Source organism: Mandrillus leucophaeus, unplaced genomic scaffold, assembly GCF_000951045.1.
Source record: "Mandrillus leucophaeus isolate KB7577 unplaced genomic scaffold, Mleu.le_1.0 Scaffold57, whole genome shotgun sequence".
In the NCBI taxonomy this organism is placed as follows: domain Eukaryota; kingdom Metazoa; phylum Chordata; class Mammalia; order Primates; family Cercopithecidae; genus Mandrillus; species Mandrillus leucophaeus.
In genome coordinates this window covers 4,879,407-4,896,877 of record NW_012106141.1, presented here as the reverse complement: position 1 = coordinate 4,896,877, position 17,471 = coordinate 4,879,407, and the positions used below count along the sequence as shown (strand labels likewise).

General features: G+C 51.4%; 1 protein-coding gene across 1 annotated transcript in view; it reads right to left on the bottom strand.

The window, feature by feature from the left end:
- ACOX2 (acyl-CoA oxidase 2, branched chain) overlaps positions 1 to 17,211 on the bottom strand; it is a 49,503-nt gene extending 32,292 nt beyond the window's left edge. Inside the window, exons 1-12 of the mRNA XM_011998368.1 lie at positions 17,056 to 17,211; positions 14,881 to 15,131; positions 14,294 to 14,456; positions 13,928 to 14,079; positions 13,380 to 13,487; positions 11,667 to 11,786; positions 11,226 to 11,341; positions 10,443 to 10,615; positions 8,760 to 8,922; positions 6,429 to 6,619; positions 4,401 to 4,580; positions 2,413 to 2,518 (exon numbers count right to left, since the gene is read on the bottom strand). Coding sequence (XP_011853758.1) covers positions 2,413 to 2,518; positions 4,401 to 4,580; positions 6,429 to 6,619; positions 8,760 to 8,922; positions 10,443 to 10,615; positions 11,226 to 11,341; positions 11,667 to 11,786; positions 13,380 to 13,487; positions 13,928 to 14,079; positions 14,294 to 14,456; positions 14,881 to 15,040 — 1,632 coding nt within the window. The 5' untranslated portion in view covers positions 15,041 to 15,131; positions 17,056 to 17,211. The remainder of the gene's footprint in view (positions 1 to 2,412; positions 2,519 to 4,400; positions 4,581 to 6,428; positions 6,620 to 8,759; positions 8,923 to 10,442; positions 10,616 to 11,225; positions 11,342 to 11,666; positions 11,787 to 13,379; positions 13,488 to 13,927; positions 14,080 to 14,293; positions 14,457 to 14,880; positions 15,132 to 17,055) is intronic.
- Positions 17,212 to 17,471: the final 260 nt, after the last annotated feature.

The following is a 17,471-nucleotide window of genomic DNA, read 5'->3' as shown; positions in this document are numbered from 1 at the left end:
TAGCCAGGATGGTCTCGATCTCCTGACCTCGTGATCCACCCGTCTCGGCCTCCCAAAGTGCTGGGATTACAGGCTTGAGCCACCGCGCCCGGCCTACTCATTTAATCTTTATCAGAGTCCTACAAAGTAGGTACTGTTATTAGCTCTATCTTGCAGATGAAGAAACTGAGGCTCTGAAATATTAAATTTCTTCCCCAAGGTCATGGCTAGGAAGTGGTAGCAGTGAGATCCACACCAGGGCTGTATTCCTAACCCTGTGTGGCCAAAGCCACAGGAGACTGAGGCTGGATTATAATGAGGCCAGCATTTGTTCCAGTGGTCCTGGAGACTGACATCTCTTTTGGTCAGAGTCTGCATTATCGGACCAGAGCCTGACAGAGCCTAAAGGGCTCTCCCATGCCCCTTTGTCTACAGACAGGGAAGTTAAAGCCCAGAGAAGGAAGGGGCTGCTTGAGGTCACACAGAGCTGGGACCAGAATTTAGCCCATGGCTCCCCCTTGTCTACTCTTCTGTCAGTATCATCCCCGCTTCCCCCAAGTTGCAGTTATCTCTACCTGCACATTTATGATTTCCAGATGGGGCCCAGTTGGGTGCTGAAGCTTTCTGTAGACTAAATAACCCCACAAAGCACAGAGAGTACAGAAAGCCCTATCCATTATGACCTTGGAGACTCAGCTGGGGCACCACCTCCCCAGGAAGCTGTCAGGGACGTGTTCTTCCCTCACAGGCTGGCTGGCTATCACCCTCCATCCCCCCAGAGTTTGTTGCTCACCTCAGTCACTCATCACACCCTTGGTGGTGTGGGAAGGGAAAGCACCTGGACTCAGCTATTTTCTACCTCTGGGACCTAACTCCTGAGTTCTCTTTCCTTACTCTTGAAGTGGAGATAATGTCAGTCTGCCTCCCAGGGCTGTGTGGATTAAATGAAGTAACCCTGGCAAGCAGCATCTGGTCCATTTGAAGACAGGCCATAGGTTTGGAAAATGGATGAGTGGATAATGGGCAGCTGTGGTTCCTGTTTTGGTGATCCAGTGAAAGCAGGAAGCCTTGGCTCACCCTCTGTGTTGACAGGACAGTTAGCACAGCAGGGGGTGCCCCTGCTGTAGGCTGAACAGAACTGAGGGCTGCAGAGGTAATCCCAGAACCGGCGGTGTGGTGGAGGTGGTGGGTCACGTGGTGGTACTCAACGTCCAGCCTGCCCCACCAACCCTGTCCCACGAGGGCCTCTGCAGCCCTTCAGGGCTCTCCTGTTCCAAGGCTGCCATTTTCTGGGTCTGAGGCCTGAGCATTGGTGTGATCACTTTAGTTTTCCAGTTATTGGCAGTGCCAGAGTCCCAGCTGCCTAAGCTAGAACTCAGGAGTTGTTCTTACCTCTTTCCCACCCCAGCACTCTGAGGCTTGTCGCTGCCTTCTTCCCCCTTAGTATCTCTGATCTCCCCACTTGTCTCCAGGCCTTCTGCCATGCTCATGGTCAGGACCACCCTCAGTCTTGGCCCAGACTTGCTCCTTTCTAACTTGCTCCCTTTCATTCCACCCCGGGCAACCTGCATGATTCTTCTAGAATGAAACTGATCACTTTACTCCACCTCCAAACAAACTCAGCAAAGGCATTGCAATGAAAACAAAACCCCAACTTTTCACAGTGGTGCAAAAGGTCAGAGGCCTTGCCTGTCTCCCCTTCTCCCCTTGTCTCAGTCCTCCCCCTTAGGTCCTCCTTGAGAGATTTGCACTTCCTCCCAAGCACACCAGGATTCTTCTTGCTGACTCCTTTTGCACGCGCAGCTCCCTTTGCCTGGAAACTTTTCTCTCCAAAGCTGCCACCCCACCCTTTAGCTGGCTAATTTCAGCTTATCCTTGAAGTTGCCGCTTCTTTTGGGAAGCCTTTCTGACTCCTCCAGGTGGGCAGAAATGTGCCTGCTCTGGGATTCCGTAGCAGCCTGTATTGCCATGTCATGGTGCTTCCTTGATTGTAGCTGTGCATGGGCAGTGGCTTCACTGTTGAGCACCCACCTCAGTGCCCAGTGCAGAGTGGGTGCTCAAATATTTGCCGACTGACTATGAATTATGCACAAACACAAAACAAGTAGAAATTGAATCAGACATCCAAGGATTGCCTGTGGGGCTAAGGGGAGACTTGACCTGCTTTTCTATCTGGGAGGAAATATTTGAACAACCTGAAGCAAATCCAATAACACTGCCTCATTACCTTTTCCCCTAAGAGCTGCCAGCAAGATTGCTTTGGAGTTAAGTCCTTTAATTAAAATACCCTGGACTAAAGCCTTGGAAGTGAAATGAGGGCAGCAGCCGCTGAGGCAGAGTTGGGGAATAGTGGCAGAGCCCGGATTTTCCCAGCAGGGTAGCCTGCCTGGGAAACAAAACGATCCCTTTCAGCTTCAGCTGGTGGGCGCTCACCTTAGCAGCCTGGAGGTGTATGACAGTGGTCTGGTTCCAGGCCTCGTGCTGGTCAGCTCCGGATTGCGTCAGGGTCTGTAAATGGTGCACTGAGTCCTTTATCAGTCTGAAGGCCAAAGCAAAAAAGGTTCAGCTTCCTGACTGAGTGGAAAAGACAGCTGATGGGCTTCCTGTGGTCCCTCAGAAGTAGAAATAATGCCTGTTTATTGACCACTTATGTGCTATAAAGCTAAATGATTGATACTCATTATCTCTTTAACTCTTTTAAGGGCAGGCACCCCCCAGTTTGCTATGGGGAAAACTGAGGCCCAGAGAGGTTAACTAATTTGTCCAGGGTCACACAGCTAGTAAGGAGTAGAGCCAGGATTTTGACTTGTTGTTAATCGCCATGTTATAAAGCCTCAGGGCCACAGGCCAGGAGCTGTGCCCTATTTCTAATGCAGATTCCAGCCTGACACCAGTATGTTCAGGCCTTTTTGTTGACTCTCGTCCTATGGCCTGAGCAAGGAGAATGGTTTTTCTGTAAAGGCTACAGAGGCCCATCAGTCACCTAGCCTGCTGCAGGTTCTACCCACGGGACCTAAAAACAAAAACAGAAAACCAACCTTTGTCCTGAAAACCACTAAATTAGTCATTCGCCATTTTATTAACCTTTAATCCCTTCTTATTTTCTGTTCCCTGCCCGTCCATCCATGACCCTTGGAATCTGTGTGTAAAGCAAACTGTTTATTAGGCAATATGTTTTTTGCTTTGTCAGGGAATAGATAAGCAGATGTCACATTGAGTTTCAAGCAAGGAGAAATATCATGACACTTTAATTACCTCGAGCAGCCTTATTTTCCCCTCCTCAAATCTCCCAATTGAAATGTTAGCTCTGTGAGGTCTGGGGTGTTTATCAGGCCTATTTACTGATAGGCCCCTAATGCCTGGAACAGTGCCTGCCATATTATAGGCAGTTAATAAATATTTTTGGAATAAGTAAATGAATGTTCCAAGTTGCTTATGATCTTGAAATAACTATTAACCATCCCTGGGACCACAGGTTGGGATATAAGGCCTCTTATTATATACTGAAAACATGTTTTTCCAGTTTGTTTTTGGTGTTTCATTTTTATTTTTTTATTAAATTTTTTCTATGTTTGGTAGAGGTGGGGTTTCACCATGTTGCCCAAGCTGGTCTCAAACTCCTGAGCTCAAGCAATCCTCCCACCTCGACCTCCCAAAGTGCTGGAATTACTGGTGTGAGCCACCATGCCCAGCCTGTTTTTGGTGTTTTAATTTGGGACAGGGTTCAGAAGATTTCCTTTTTAGGTAGTTAAACCTCCATCTTTTCCACGGTGGTATCTGTGTTTGGTCAGGACCTCTCTATTCCCAGCCCCTGGCATATTTAGTCATTCCTAACACAGAATAGGTACTGAACAGTATTTGTTGAATGAGAGAATGGATGAGTCCTTGGCTTTGTCCATGTTCCCTGGAGCCTACTAGACCCTGGAAATAAATGAATTCTATTCTGTGGTGTTGTCATATTTTCAAAAATTATTTTTATATTATGGGATATTTCAAACATACAAGTGAGTATTGCTTTATTTATTGATATTTGCATATCAATACATTTATAGTATTTACATGTGGTACATTCCTTGTATTGCAAATCACCATAGGACCCTAGAGATTCAAAAAATATCTCACAGTAGTAGAAGGACATCACACCTCTGGGCCACCAGAGGTGGCCAGGATGGGGAAGTGATGGGGATCCATGGCTTCTACTACTGTGACCAGGATGGGGAAGTGATGGGGATCCATGGCTGATGCGGGGGACTTCCCCTCTCTCTCCCATGGTGGCAGGGACTGAGAGGATGGGGGAGGCTAGGCATGGGGTGGCTTTTTAGAACTGAATCCATGAATGTCCACCCAACCAATCCAAAGGCCCTAGTGTGGCATGGAGCCTGTCCCCAGGTGGGATGGCTGCTTTCTCAGCACTGGCTTACCTTGCTGCCACGTGTGCCCAGGCCGTGGTGTAGAGTTCCGGGCAGAGGAAGTCGGCTGCCCTCTGGGCTGGACACCTGGCCAGGTCAGGTGTGGCGAGATACGCGACAGATGGAGGGAGAGATCTCTGTGGCGTGGAGCCAGGGGACATCTGAGTCTGCAGGTAGCTCTTCACCAGAAACCTGGGGGGTGGAAGGGGAGGCAGGTGAGAGGGCAGAGACTCTGCAGGACAGCCCAGCACCCCTCACTCCCAGAGGCAGGCGAGTTCATGCTGGGTTCCAGCCTTCCCGTGGGAGAGCCAGGTCACCGGGCCTCCACCTGGCCTCCCTCCTGAGGATTCCCCCTTGGGCCATCCTGCCTCGAGGCCTGCAGTCAGGCACACCCGGGGAAACTGTAGAGCCGGGCCAGACACTCTCAGATCCTGAACAGAAACCCTTCTGTGATCTGAGCAAACAGAATTTTCCATCAGAATACTGCGATTTTGGGATTTATAATGACTTGTACAGTGACTGGGTGGAAATTAAATTTTCTTAGCTGAAAAAAGAAGGATAGAGGCAAGAATGCTAACAGGAGTAGGAGGATTATAGGTGACTCTCAACTGCTGCTTTAGGATAATCCAGTGGTTACAGGTTCTGGGCTTAGACAGCCCTGGATTCCCATACAGCCTCGCTGAGACCTGTATGATGAACGAAGCATCACCTGGCTCTAGGTGGGAGGACAGTTCTCATCTGATTGAGGGTTTGTGAAACGGAATGAGATGATTTTTGTAGAGTGCTTAGCACAGTGCAGAGTACATAATATGTGCTATTGTATTCCTTTCCTAATTTGGAAAAAAAGGGACGTTATACATTTTTAAAAACACAATAAATGTTGTTTTTCATATTTGCCAGTGAACTTCTTTCTCCTTGCATAGGGAAGCATTTGCCCTGTTTGGTCACCTGAGAGTAGGTGAGGATGAGGCTCTGTCAGCCTCCAGGGTCCACAGACCTAAGAGGGATGAAAAGAAATCGCTTGTGTGGAGGAGGCTGACTTGGCCATTGCTTGGAGCCTCTGTGTGCAGGCTCTGCACCAAGCCTAGGCGATGCTAAAGTGAGCAAGGTAGGGGTAGTCCCTGCCCTCAGGGAGCTCCTAGTCTAGTTGGAGAGTAGAGCTAAAAAGGTGAAAAAATGAGACAACGATAGATTGTGAAACTGCTCCAAAGGAAACAAGGCCATGTTGGGTGGGAGGGGATCAAATGCAAAGGCCTCCTGGACAGAAAGAGGTGTGTGGCTGGCAGAAGTGAGCAGAGGTGGCTGGGTGTGGTGGCTTGTGCCTGTAATCCCAGCACTTTGGGAGGCTAAGGCAGGTGGATCACCTAAGGTCAGGAGTTGGAGAACAGCCTGGCCAACATGGAGAAACCCCATCTCTACTAAAAATACAAAAATTAGCCGGGCATGGTGGTGTGTAGTCCTAGCTACTGCGGAGTTTGAGACAGGAGAATTGCTTGAACCCAGGAGGCGGAGGTTGCAGTGAGCCGAGATTGCACCACTGCAGTCCAGCCTGGGTGACAGAGTGAGACTCCATCTCAAAAAAAAAAAAAAAAACAAAAAACAGAAAGAGTGGAAGTGAGCAGAGGCAGGAGGTGGTGAGAGCATCATGGACAGGGAGGCAGGGGTCAGGTCACACAGACCTTGCAGGCCACAGCATAGAATATATCTTTTTCCTACGAGCACTGGGAAGCCATTGAAGAATTTCAAACCAGAGAAAAATGTGACCTTCCCTAGGCTCTGAAAAGATCCCTCCGGTTGCCTGTGGAGAAGCAGGACAGGACAGAAGCAAGAGACCAGGGAGGGGTCTGAGGCTGTGGTGGAGGTGAGAGAAGATGGTGGCCTAGAAGTGGATAGATGAGTCATACTGGGGAATTGGACAGCTCCCAAGTGGCACTTCCCAAAGCCTGCTCCCTTTATGGGCATCAGACGGAACCCTCCACCCAACAAGCTTGGTGGGTCCCCAAGGGCTTGGGCAAAGGCCTGGGTCAGCCTGGACCTTACCTGGCCACCTGCAGGTAGAGCACTGTGTTCTCACCCTCATAGGTGCAGGAGGCCGACAATTTGGTGACCAGTGATGGCAGGCCACTCAGCTTTGAGTAGCCGTGTCCGCCACAGGCCCTGCGGCACATCTCAGCTCCCTGAGTGCAGAATTCCGACATCATGGCCTTCATGCCTGTGCTCAGTGCGTGGAGCTGTGAGAACATGGAGGGGGGTTGGGGGGTGTAAGGGGGCCCCTACCATGGGGACCAACCCTGTGCACCACTTACTGAGCATCTACTGCATGCCCAGCTCAACTCTGAGGTAAGAAGTGTTTCCTCTGCTCACAACTTATTCTGAATGAGAAGGCGGGTACTCAGCTTATGTGACTCACCCAGAGGCACACAGTTAGGCAGTGTAGCTGTAGGGGCATAAGAGCAAAGGAAAACCTGGCCTGGCCAGTGTCTCCAGGATTGGGAAGAGGGTGCTGCCTGGATTGGGCCCACAAGCCTCCAGGAGTTACAGATTTTGCCGGCATGGGTTTTAGAAAGCCCGCCTGTGAGGACGGGTGTCCACTGTAAGCCCACTTACTGGGTTGTTGGAGGGTGACAGGGTCTGAATGTGTCCACCTAAAATTCTTATTTAGAAATCCTAGTCCCCAAGGGTTAGGGCTAGGATTAGGAGGTATTGATGATTAGGAGCTAGCAATAGGAGGTATTATGATGGTAGTAGGAGGTGGGGCCTTCTGGAGGTGATTAGGTCATGAGGGTGTAGCCTTCGTGAATGGGATCAGTACCCTCATGACAGAGGCCGCTTCTGGCTGGGTGTGGTGGCTCACACCTGCAATCCCAGCACTTTGGGAGGCCGAGACAGGTGGATCACGAGGTGAGGAAATCGAGACCATCCTGGCCAATACAGTGAAATCCCGTCTCTACTAAAAATACAAAAATTAGCCGGGCATGGTGGCGGGCACCTGTAATCCCACCTACTCAGGAGGCTGAGGCAGGAGAATCTCTTGAACCCGGGAGGCGGAGGTTGCGGTGAGCCGAGATTGCACCACTGCACGCCAGCCTGGGTGACAGAGTGAAGCTCTGTCTCAGGAAAAAAATAAAATAAAACAGAAAGAAAGAGGTTGCTTCTACCATACAAGGGCACAGCAAAAAGACAGCAGTCCATGAACCAGGAAGCAGGCCCTCACCTGACACCAAATGCGCTAGTGCCTTGACCTTGGACTTCCCAGCCTCCAGAACTGTGAGAAATAAATTTGTTTTTCTTTTTTTAGACAGGGTCTCACTCTGCTGCTCAGGCTGGACTGGATGGAGTGCAGTGGCACAATCACAGCTCCTGCATCCTTGAACTCCTGGGCCCAAGGAATCCTCCCACCTCAGCCTCCAAAGTGGTAGTTGGGACTACAGGTGTGTGCTACCACAACTGACTAATTTTTCAATTTTTTTTTTTTTTTTGTGGAGATGGGGGTTTCACCATCCTGCTCAGGCTGGTCTTAAACTCCTGGGCTCAAGCAATCTTTCTGCCCTGGCCTCCCAAAGTGCTGAGATTACAGGTGTGAGTCACCATGCTGGGCCAGTTTCTGTTGTTTATAAACCACCGCTTTATGGTATTTTGTTACAGCAGCCTCAACAGAGAGAGAGGCTGCCAGGCAGCAGGCCTAGTTTGAGATTTTGGTTCTTGAAGCCCCTGCCTATCTTTGGAGTTTTCAAGTTCTTGGGAGGAAAGTTGTGTCCCCTGATCTCTCTGTGCCTCAATTGCAGCTGAAAGGGTTAATGAGCAGGGCTTATAAAGCATGGTGCCTGGACAGACTGAATCTTACTATATATGTAAGATTTACTTGAGACCTGTGAGCCAGATGTGTTTAGGAATCAGAGTAACTTTTGAATTGTAGAGAGGCCAAGTGGCATTGAAGGTACATTTTGTATAATAGCCCAGTGGGGTTTGGGGTGGCTTTAGGGATTAAACACATTAATAATTTTCCCGCAAAATGTATTCACACTCAGAAGGATAAATCAGGTCAGTTCAGGTCAAACTGTGCCACCAAATGAGTTCCAAACGACTATTTTTCAGAGCTTTTTGGGTTTCAAATACACATCGGGGTTGTGGACTTGTGTTCTCTACACTAGATGTGATTGTTTTCTCTTAGCATGTTTGTAGCTCTCTGGGGGCCAGTTGTGGGTAAATTTATGTATCAGGGTGCCATTCACCCAGACGCCCTGGGATGCTGAAAGCTGGGAGGGGTGGGGGTGGGGAGTGCCCGCGGGGATGGGGCTGTGGCTGTTCCCCAGTGAGTGGAGCAATCTTAGCTGCCCTCCCAGCGCCTGCCCCTCTGCAGACAGCAGGTACCTCAGGCAGCAAGCTGAAGTCTCTGTTCAGAATGGCAGTGTAGGCGTGCTGGAAGAACTCCAAGAGGCTGACTGCCAGGAAATGGAAGGCATAACTGATGGCCAGCTGAGGAAAGAGTTTCTGCTGCTGCGTCTGGTAGTCCAGGACCTTTGCCTCTGGGTCACTGAAGGGAAAAGAACCGGAAGATTTAATCACTACGTGCCATGTCCACCTTCCCCTATCCCTGACACCATAAAAACCTTAAAAACAGACAGTTCCTTAGAACTCATTGCAGAACTTGAACTGACACGAGGCTGTTGATAACCCTTTAAAAATCCCATCTAACATGAACATCCATCCACACATTTCACTGCAGGAATATTGACACGTTTGTTGGTGGGTACTGCCTCTTGTTATGGGAGGCTTATAGAATTCCAGCATATACACGGTATTATCCTAAAACCTGAAAAGTTCTGAGATTCCAACGTGCCTGGTCCCAAGATTTCAGGTGAAGAGTTGTGGCCGTGCACCCGTGATGATTTGAACCTGTGACTCCACTGCCCGTGTGCACTTGCTGTGTGCTGAGGAATACATCAAGCCTAAACAATAACTCTTAGAATGTAAACTCGGGTTCAATGGAACCCCAAGGAAGGGACTGTGTCTGCCTTACCCACTGCTGTGTCCTCAGTGCCTGAGACTATGTCCAGCACTTACGAGCTCACAGTAACTGGATTGAAAGAGGGTGTGATTACAAGAAGCCTCCTCTCTGGACAGCAGCTGCTCACCTGGCGCATCTTTCTCATGACCACCCTAGGGACACTTCTGCAGCCCAGATAAATGGGCCTCGGGCAGGACAGCAGCAGAAGCCCCTTCTTCCCAGTGGCCCTCTCCTGCAGAGAACTCTCGCAGCCCGGACTCCGAAGCCCAGGCCAGGCGAGGGCGCTGTGAGCTTGCCAGAGGAAAGGATCCTGGGCTGAGGGCCTAATGCACCTTACTGCATTTCACCCTCCACACCACCCTGAAAGGCTGCTTCTGCCACACCCATTTTGTAGCTGAGGAAGCTGAGGGATGAAGTGAAATGGCCGAGCTGAGTGTTCACAGAGGGTTCAGTCAGCCCTTGCTGTTCTGTGCTGTGGGGTGGAGGGAGTGGTAGCAACACAACCAATTACAACAAAAGGGATCCAGACATAGACATACCAGTCAGATGCTGACAGCACAGCTGGACAGAACGAGTTCAGCCACACACAATCGATACGACATTGGATTTTGCTAGGCTCAGCCTGACAGAATCAACTCAGCCAGCCACAGTCTGACGCAGCTGGCAACTGACTGACCCAGACCCATCCAACCCCTCACAGCCACACAGAACACAGCCAGACTCGGACAGACACAGAGTCAGACAGACCTGGTGCTACAGGGCCAAAGGCACGATCACACAGAGCCCGAGGGGGCAGGCACTGAGGATGCAGGTTAGGTCAACTGGTCAGCCCTGTTAGAGGGAGCCAGAGAGACTTCTCTGACATGCCCAGATGGGGCCAGGCCTGTGTAGATTGTGTGTGTGTGTGTGTGTGTGTGTGTGTGTGTGTGTGGTGGGTGGCAGTGCCTGCTCCCAGCGCTCTGGCTCTGGCAGAAGAGTGTCGGGGGAGGCACTGTGGGACCAAGAGGCAGCATATCTGTGGTAGTCAGTCACTGGGCACTCCTTGCCTGGGCCGGAGCTGGGATTGGTGGCGGATGACTGAGTAGCGCGTGGCGATGACACAGGCCTTCTGCAGTGTAGGGAGGACCTCCCCTAACAGCAGCTCCACCCGCACCACCACCATGGGAAGGTAGTTGCTCTGTGCTGTCCCGAGTTTGATGTATGTGCCATCTGGCAAGACCTGTGTGGAACAAGGACGGGCACAAGGTCTGAGCCAAGGCTCCCCAGGATGCCCCTGCTTCCCCAGAGCTGTGGGGCTCCACACAAGGAGGGTGCTTCTCCCCTCAACTGGCGCATCTGGGGTTGGAATGTTAAAATACCAGGCCATTTCCCCAAGTGCCCTGCTTCACAGCGCCTCTCCTGGGACACCCCAGACCGCCCCACAACCCATAACTAAAGGGGTGATGCCTGGCAGAGTTGGGACCGCCAGAACTCCTGCTGGCATTCTGGCTGGTATCTGCTGGGCGACTGGCTGTGTCAGGCCTCACCATGGGTAAATATTACGCAGATCACCTCAGCTCTATCCTCTCCTGGGGCTGCCGCTCCACCCCATGACCGCTCCGTCAGCCTATGTGACGAGCATTTCTGCATGAGAAGTCGGAGGCTCTGTGTCCAAGATCATACTGCTCCTAAGCAGGGTTCACCCCAGTCTGTGGGACATCAGAGCCTCTCTTGCGGGAGGAGGTTATGTGGCCCAAACTCAGCTCTATGGAGGACCCAGACCCAGCCTGCACAAAGTGCAGGTCCCCTCTCCGGGAAGTACAAGTCCCCGTCCTCCCCAGACCTGTAACCTGTGCAAAGCGACTCAGCATGTTCTCCCTGGGGACCCGCACATGGTTCAGCCGCAGGAAGCCGTTGTCCATTTGATCAAAGTCCATCTTGGGCCCAATGTCCCCAACGATGATTCCTTGAAGGAGATGGAGATAAGGACACCTATCAGTTGAGAGACTGCTTGTTATGTGGCAGGTATCACACACACATTCCAAGTCACAGCAGCCTGTGACCCTGGGGTTATTGTACCTATTTTGCAGGTGAACAAGCTGAGGTCAGACAGATGCTAAATCTTGCTCAAGTTCACCTCACCAGTTAGCACCAAGTCTGTCCAGCTGGACCCCTCTCTGCCCAAGGGAGGCATGTCTTAGCTACTCCTGTGGCCCTCTGGGGCCCCAGGTCAGGGAGGCCACCTGGGCTCTCCTCCTGGTGGGGTCCTTGAGGGAGCATTATGGGCTCACCTGGCAGTGGGGTATGGTCCCGAAGACTCCGGATTGGCACAATGAAAGCGTGCATGCCCCGCCGGGCTCCTGAGCAGACCAGCTGGGCCTGGACCAGGGCATGGGTGGCTGACCGTCCCACTGAGGGCAGAGAGAGGAGAGGCCCGTCACAGGAAGACCTGCGCATTGCTTTTCCCAACCCAGCCTCCTGGGGCTGGGGTTTTGGATGGGTACCTCTGGGGCCCTGAAAAGTCACTGATCAAAGAGAGGGGGGATTGCCCCCAAAGAACCAAGCAAACTTAGCAGTGACTTGGCAAAGGCACTGTGAAATGATTCAGCTTTTTTTTTGCCCCCCACCCCCCAACTATTAATGAATTACTCTGTCATCAACCTTATAACAACGAATACAGATAATTATCGTTTATCAAAATCCAGGCGGCGCTAGACCCTGTGATAGATGCTTTCCAGTTCTCGCAGGGGAGTGAGGATGATGAGTCCCATTTTCCAGATAAGGAAACAGGCTCAGAGAGTAGAGTGACACACTGAAGGTCACTGGCCTGGAGGGGCAGAGCTAGGATTCATCTGTACCCCGGTCTAGCTGATCTTAAAGGGTGGTTTCTTTTGTCTTCATTTTTGACAGTAGTCATTTATTTTCTATCTCTCTTTCTCTCGTCACTCTCTCATCTCTCTCTCTCTCTTTTTTGAGACAGAGTCTTGCTCTTTCGCCAGGCTGGAGTTCAATGGTGTGAACTCAGCTCACTGCAACCTCCGCCTCCCAGGTTCAAGCAATTCTCCTGTTTCAGCCCCCCGAGTAGGTGGGACTACAGACACCCACCACCACACACAGCTAATTTTTGTATTTTTAGTAGAGAAAAGGTTTCACCATATTGGTCAGGCTGGTCTCAAACTCCTGACCTCAGGTGATCCATTCACCTCGGCCTCCCCAAGCGCTGGGATTACAGGCATGGGCCACCGCACCTGGCTCATGTCTCTCTATTATGTCTCTGGTCTCTGCCTCTGTCTTCCTCTGTCTGTGTGTCTCTCATCTCTGTCACTCTCCTGCTTTAGTTGGACTCAGCATATTTGTTTTAATTTTTTCCACACAAGGTGTGGGTCCCCAAGTGCCACAGATGTGTCCTGGGAGGTGAAATTCTCAAGTTTGAGGAAGGGGAAATCCCTCCTTGGGGCTTGGTAAATCACCGAGCCTCAGGGACACTTGATGTGGCCGCCACCTGGTGGCCACAGCGGGAGGTACGGCGTTGGTGGCTTGATGGGGGCTGGTGGTGGGTGTGAGCCTTTCTGGGTGTCTGCAGCAGGGGCAGACAGGCGTGCTCTTTCCACTGTCTCATCACAGGGCCTGTGCTCTGGCTGGCGGCAAACTCTACCAATAACTCAGGAGATGAGAGGAGATGTGAGGAGTGCCTGGGACTAGACCAAGTGTGTGTGTGTTTGTGTGTGTGTGTGAGTGTGAGGCCTTGTCTCTCATGGATTGTCTCCTCTATTTCAAAGTTCCTTTGGGGACTTTCCAGCCACTCACTAATGAAATGTTTAACATCCCACCTATTTTACAGAGTGAGAACCTGAGGCTCAGGGAGGTGAACTGACTTGCCCAAGGTCAGCAGCCTAGAACAGAAAATCAATCTGAGGTCTGTTGAACCTCAAAGCCAGTGCTACTCTGCCCTCCAATATTTCTATCTGGGGAGAGATAAAGAAGGGGGTTGGATGGATACTCACGGTCTCCAGGCCACCATTTGGTGGCAGTCAGCGTGGGGCTGTGTATCACAAACTCCTGGGTGGCTGCGTCATAGGTGGCTTCAGTCTCCAGGCCCTGAAGATATGTCCCTTAGGATCAAGGAGGGATGTTAGAATTGGCCCAAGGTGGGGTTCTTACCTGGGAAGCTGCTTCTAGGTGGGCCTGAACTCTTAGGCATCAGTGCGGTACCGAGTGGGGCTCAGCTCCCAGCTGTACGTGCAGGCAGTTCTCCCCTTTCATTTGTGGGCCGTGTGGGGGTCACACAGTCCCCTATAGCCAGTCTGTGACAAGGGATGGCTGCTGATGTTTCCAGAAGGAATGACTTGCCCCACTGGGAGCTCATACGATATGTGCAAATTAGAAGGCAGCATCCCTTCCTCAAGACCCTTGACTGCCATCTGCTGGAATGTTTTCATATTAAACATATGTCCCTCGAAGCATATGAACCTGTGACTACCGAGATGTAAATGGACCCTCTGGAGTTTTGCAGTGCACAACCTAAACACCACATGCAGCAGCCCTGGCTCACCATGTCCCAGCTCTGTCTGTGCATACGTTGCGATGATCTGGATGTTTTTGCAGAGTGGGTCCCATTTGGCAATCTGTTCCTCTGAGCCCAGGCTCCTGAGGGCTTTCAGGAAGACTCTGTGTATATTTAAAGCCACATCTCCAGAAAGGGCTCTGTTGGGGAGAGATGCTGTAGTTGAGTAGCCTATTGGAGATGGGGGCCCAGGTGCCCCCTGCCTGAGCAGAGTACAGAAGGTAAAGGGCACCTGGCATCCTGGTTTCCCAACAAGTCTTCCCTTTGTTGGGGGAAATGGCTCATGGGGCTGGGGGGTTTCCAGGTGATCCCAGGTGGATCCCTCTCTAGTGGGGCTGCCCCAGGAGTGAGCACCTGTAAGCATAGCCTAATTCACGACCATCTTCCAACCAACCCAGGCGCTGTGCTATCAACCGGATGTGGAATGCCCTCCGCATGGCAGCCTTATAACGCTCATTCTGGGTCATGAAATAATTGTCCTTACGGCTAAACTCTGGGTAACTGTGGATGATGCTCTCTGCAGAGACAGAGAATAGAGGGCTTAGGGACCTGGGTGAGGTTTCTGGCACCTTCAAATCTTCTTACCCACTTGCTTCATGGATCTGGAAAGGAAGTCAGACATTATTGTTATTTTACAGATGACAAAACTGAGGACCAAGGTGGGAAAGTGAATTGCCCAAGGTTACAAAACTATGCAGTGGCAGAATTTTAGGACCAGAATCCAGGTCTTCTGCTGCCTAGGACTCTTCTATCCCCCAGGTGGGCTCAGGCAATATTGACATGTGAAGATTGTCTTTACAGTTCAAAGGAATGAATCTCTAACAGTGGAATTTCAAGGCAAAGTTTGTTATTTGAAAGCAGGACTGCTAATGAAGGAGACTCTTCTTACAAGAGAAGCATGGGGCATAAAGCAGATGTCCTATTCCCCAGCTTCCCCTTACCAACTTTCCTCCGGAGAGCAGTGTTCTGGGCACCTCCATCAAGGATGTTGGTGAGCTGTTCCACGTCAAAGGACTGCATATACCTCTCGCTCTCCATGTCGGGGTGCATTTGCCTGCTCCAGGTATCCCCCAATGACACTCGGTGCACTGGGCTGCCCATCCTATCCTGGATCTGTCTGGTGACTGAGGTGAAACACTTCCGACCCGGCTGCTCCGAGGGTCTGCTCTCAGTGTTGGTCAGTGCAAAGAACCTGTGTGCAAGAGGAACTGCCTAGGGCTGGGTGTCAGCCAGGGCTGGTTGGTAGAAGAAAGACATCCCTAAGTACCTGAATCCCACTCCACCTCCACACTCTCCCTGTGGATGCTGGCTGTGGACCAGGCACTGTGTGCATGGTAGGCATGGTATGCAGTCATTGCTTGGTACATGTCTGTTCAATACTTGTTAAATAAGATTGAACAGGGCCTGACCCAGAAGATTGGGCTCTATCCACTGCAGTTCATGTTACAAGAGTTGCCTTGGGAAATCTTCACAAAAAAGTCAGTGAAGGTTACACCTGAAGAAAATAATCCTGGAGAGGCTGAGTGGCCCCTAGCCACACAGCTGGAGACGGCCAGGAGTTGAATGGGGTCTGACCACAAAGCACATGCCTTGTCCATACTACAGCTCCACTGTGGAGGATTACTGAGGGCACCTTGGTCTCATTCAGCTGCTCATAAGTTCTAGGATCATTCAGCCCCATTTCTATGAGCCCTGCAGGTGTATTGTGGAACTGAAAGGAGGAAACCTGCTCCCTGACTGTGAAGTGTTCCCCTGGAACCCCTGAGTATCTTTCACACCCAGGTTGGACCCTGTCTCCTCCACGGCAAATGCTTGGCCTCTGAGAAGCCCCTATTCCTCCACAGTGAGGCAACCATAAGGTGCAGTTCATCCTATTTCACAAGTCTCTTGAGTCCATCTGCTCCTTGCTATCTCTTTGGCTAGCATCCAGGCCACTGTCATCTCTTACTTGGCCTCAGTGTCCCTTTTATCTGTTCTCCCAGCTGCCAGGTGAACTCTTGAACTTCAGATCACATTGTTTTCCTCTCCTACTTGGAATCTGCTCCTTGGGGCCCACTGTTAGTGGAACGGAGTCCTTGCTGTGTCTACCCACCTCCCACTCCACTCGCCTCTCTCCTATGTCAACTAACTGCCACATCATCCCTGGCCTCCACTCACTCTCTTCCTACCCTTTGCCCCTGCTGTTCTCTCCGAACAAGGTTCAGCTCCCTGGTCCCCGGAGTGCTCTAGGGTTAGGGACAAGTTCTTATTTGCTTACATGTTCCTCCCACAAGGCCTGGGAGGCCAGCTCTACATTTCCTAGCTTGCAGCAGGCATGCTGTAAATCTTTCCTGCAGGCTGCCATGCTTTTGATTGCCCTTCCTTCCTGACCTCAACCTGACAGATGCACTGCTGTTATTACCATTTTATGGGGAGGATGTGGGCCTTGGAAAGGGAGGAGACTTTATAAGATCATGCAGCCACATGTAGCAAGTGAAATTCATACGCAGGCTTTCAAACCAATACCCCTAGCAGGGCCGTGGGGGTGCTGGCAAGGGCTCCATCCTCTGCCCCCTGGAGTCCTGCAAGCGCACCTAGTGTGGCTCCTCTCTTCCTGCCTCACCTCTTTTCCTTGCTCTGTTGCCACTACCTCCTTGCTGTTCTGAATGCTGCAGGCCTCCCTGCCACTGCCAGCTTTTGCTGGGGTAGCTCCCTCTGCCCAGAACACCCTTTCTTCAAATGTCACCAGGGCTGTTTGCATTGAATCTCGTTTAACCTTAAAGAGGCCACCCTCTTTAAAACCAAGCCCCCTCCCCCAGCATTCCCTGTCCTCCTCACTCTGCTCTCCTTTTTCTCTTTTCACTTACCCTCTTCTGACATTTGAGATCATTTACTAATGTCATATGTTTTTGTTTACTTCCATCTCCCTGCTAGTAACACAGAAACTGCAAGAGGGCCAGGATCTTTGTCACTGTCACACTGTGACCCTAACACTTAGTGCAGGGCCTGGTTTGCAGGAGGTGCCCAGTGAAGAAAGCCTTGCTCAGGGTCTCTCGGAGCTGCGGACAGGGTCATCACGGGGGCAACTCTGTCCTCTGGGGTCTCCCAGTCCCTCCCCACCCGAAAGCCTGGCTCACCTGGCTCCCCTCTGTCCTGTGTCTGCACTGTAGGCCGGGCTAGCCTCTCCCCGGCTGTAGGCCACAGCCTCTCACAGGCTTGTGGTCCTGCCCTTCTCTCCTCCCACAGAGGGGCTGGAACACAGGAGCGGAGAGCCCTGCTTGGCCAGCGCTCCGCCTGTCCCGCCGTGCAGAGCTCCCCTCCCTCCTCCCTCTCTTCCTGCATGGGTGTGACCTCTGTGCCAGTTGCTGGGGCTGCTCTGGGAGGACTGCTGGGAGGTTGGAACCCTTCCTTCTCAAAGCCAGGGATTCCTTTGACACTACTTGTACCAAAAAGCTGTGTACCCCAGCAGTGTTTCCAAAGTGATATCCTGGTCTTCACTGATCTTTCACTGTGTGCCCTTCAGGGACTCAAGCTGTTAATATCACACGAGCTT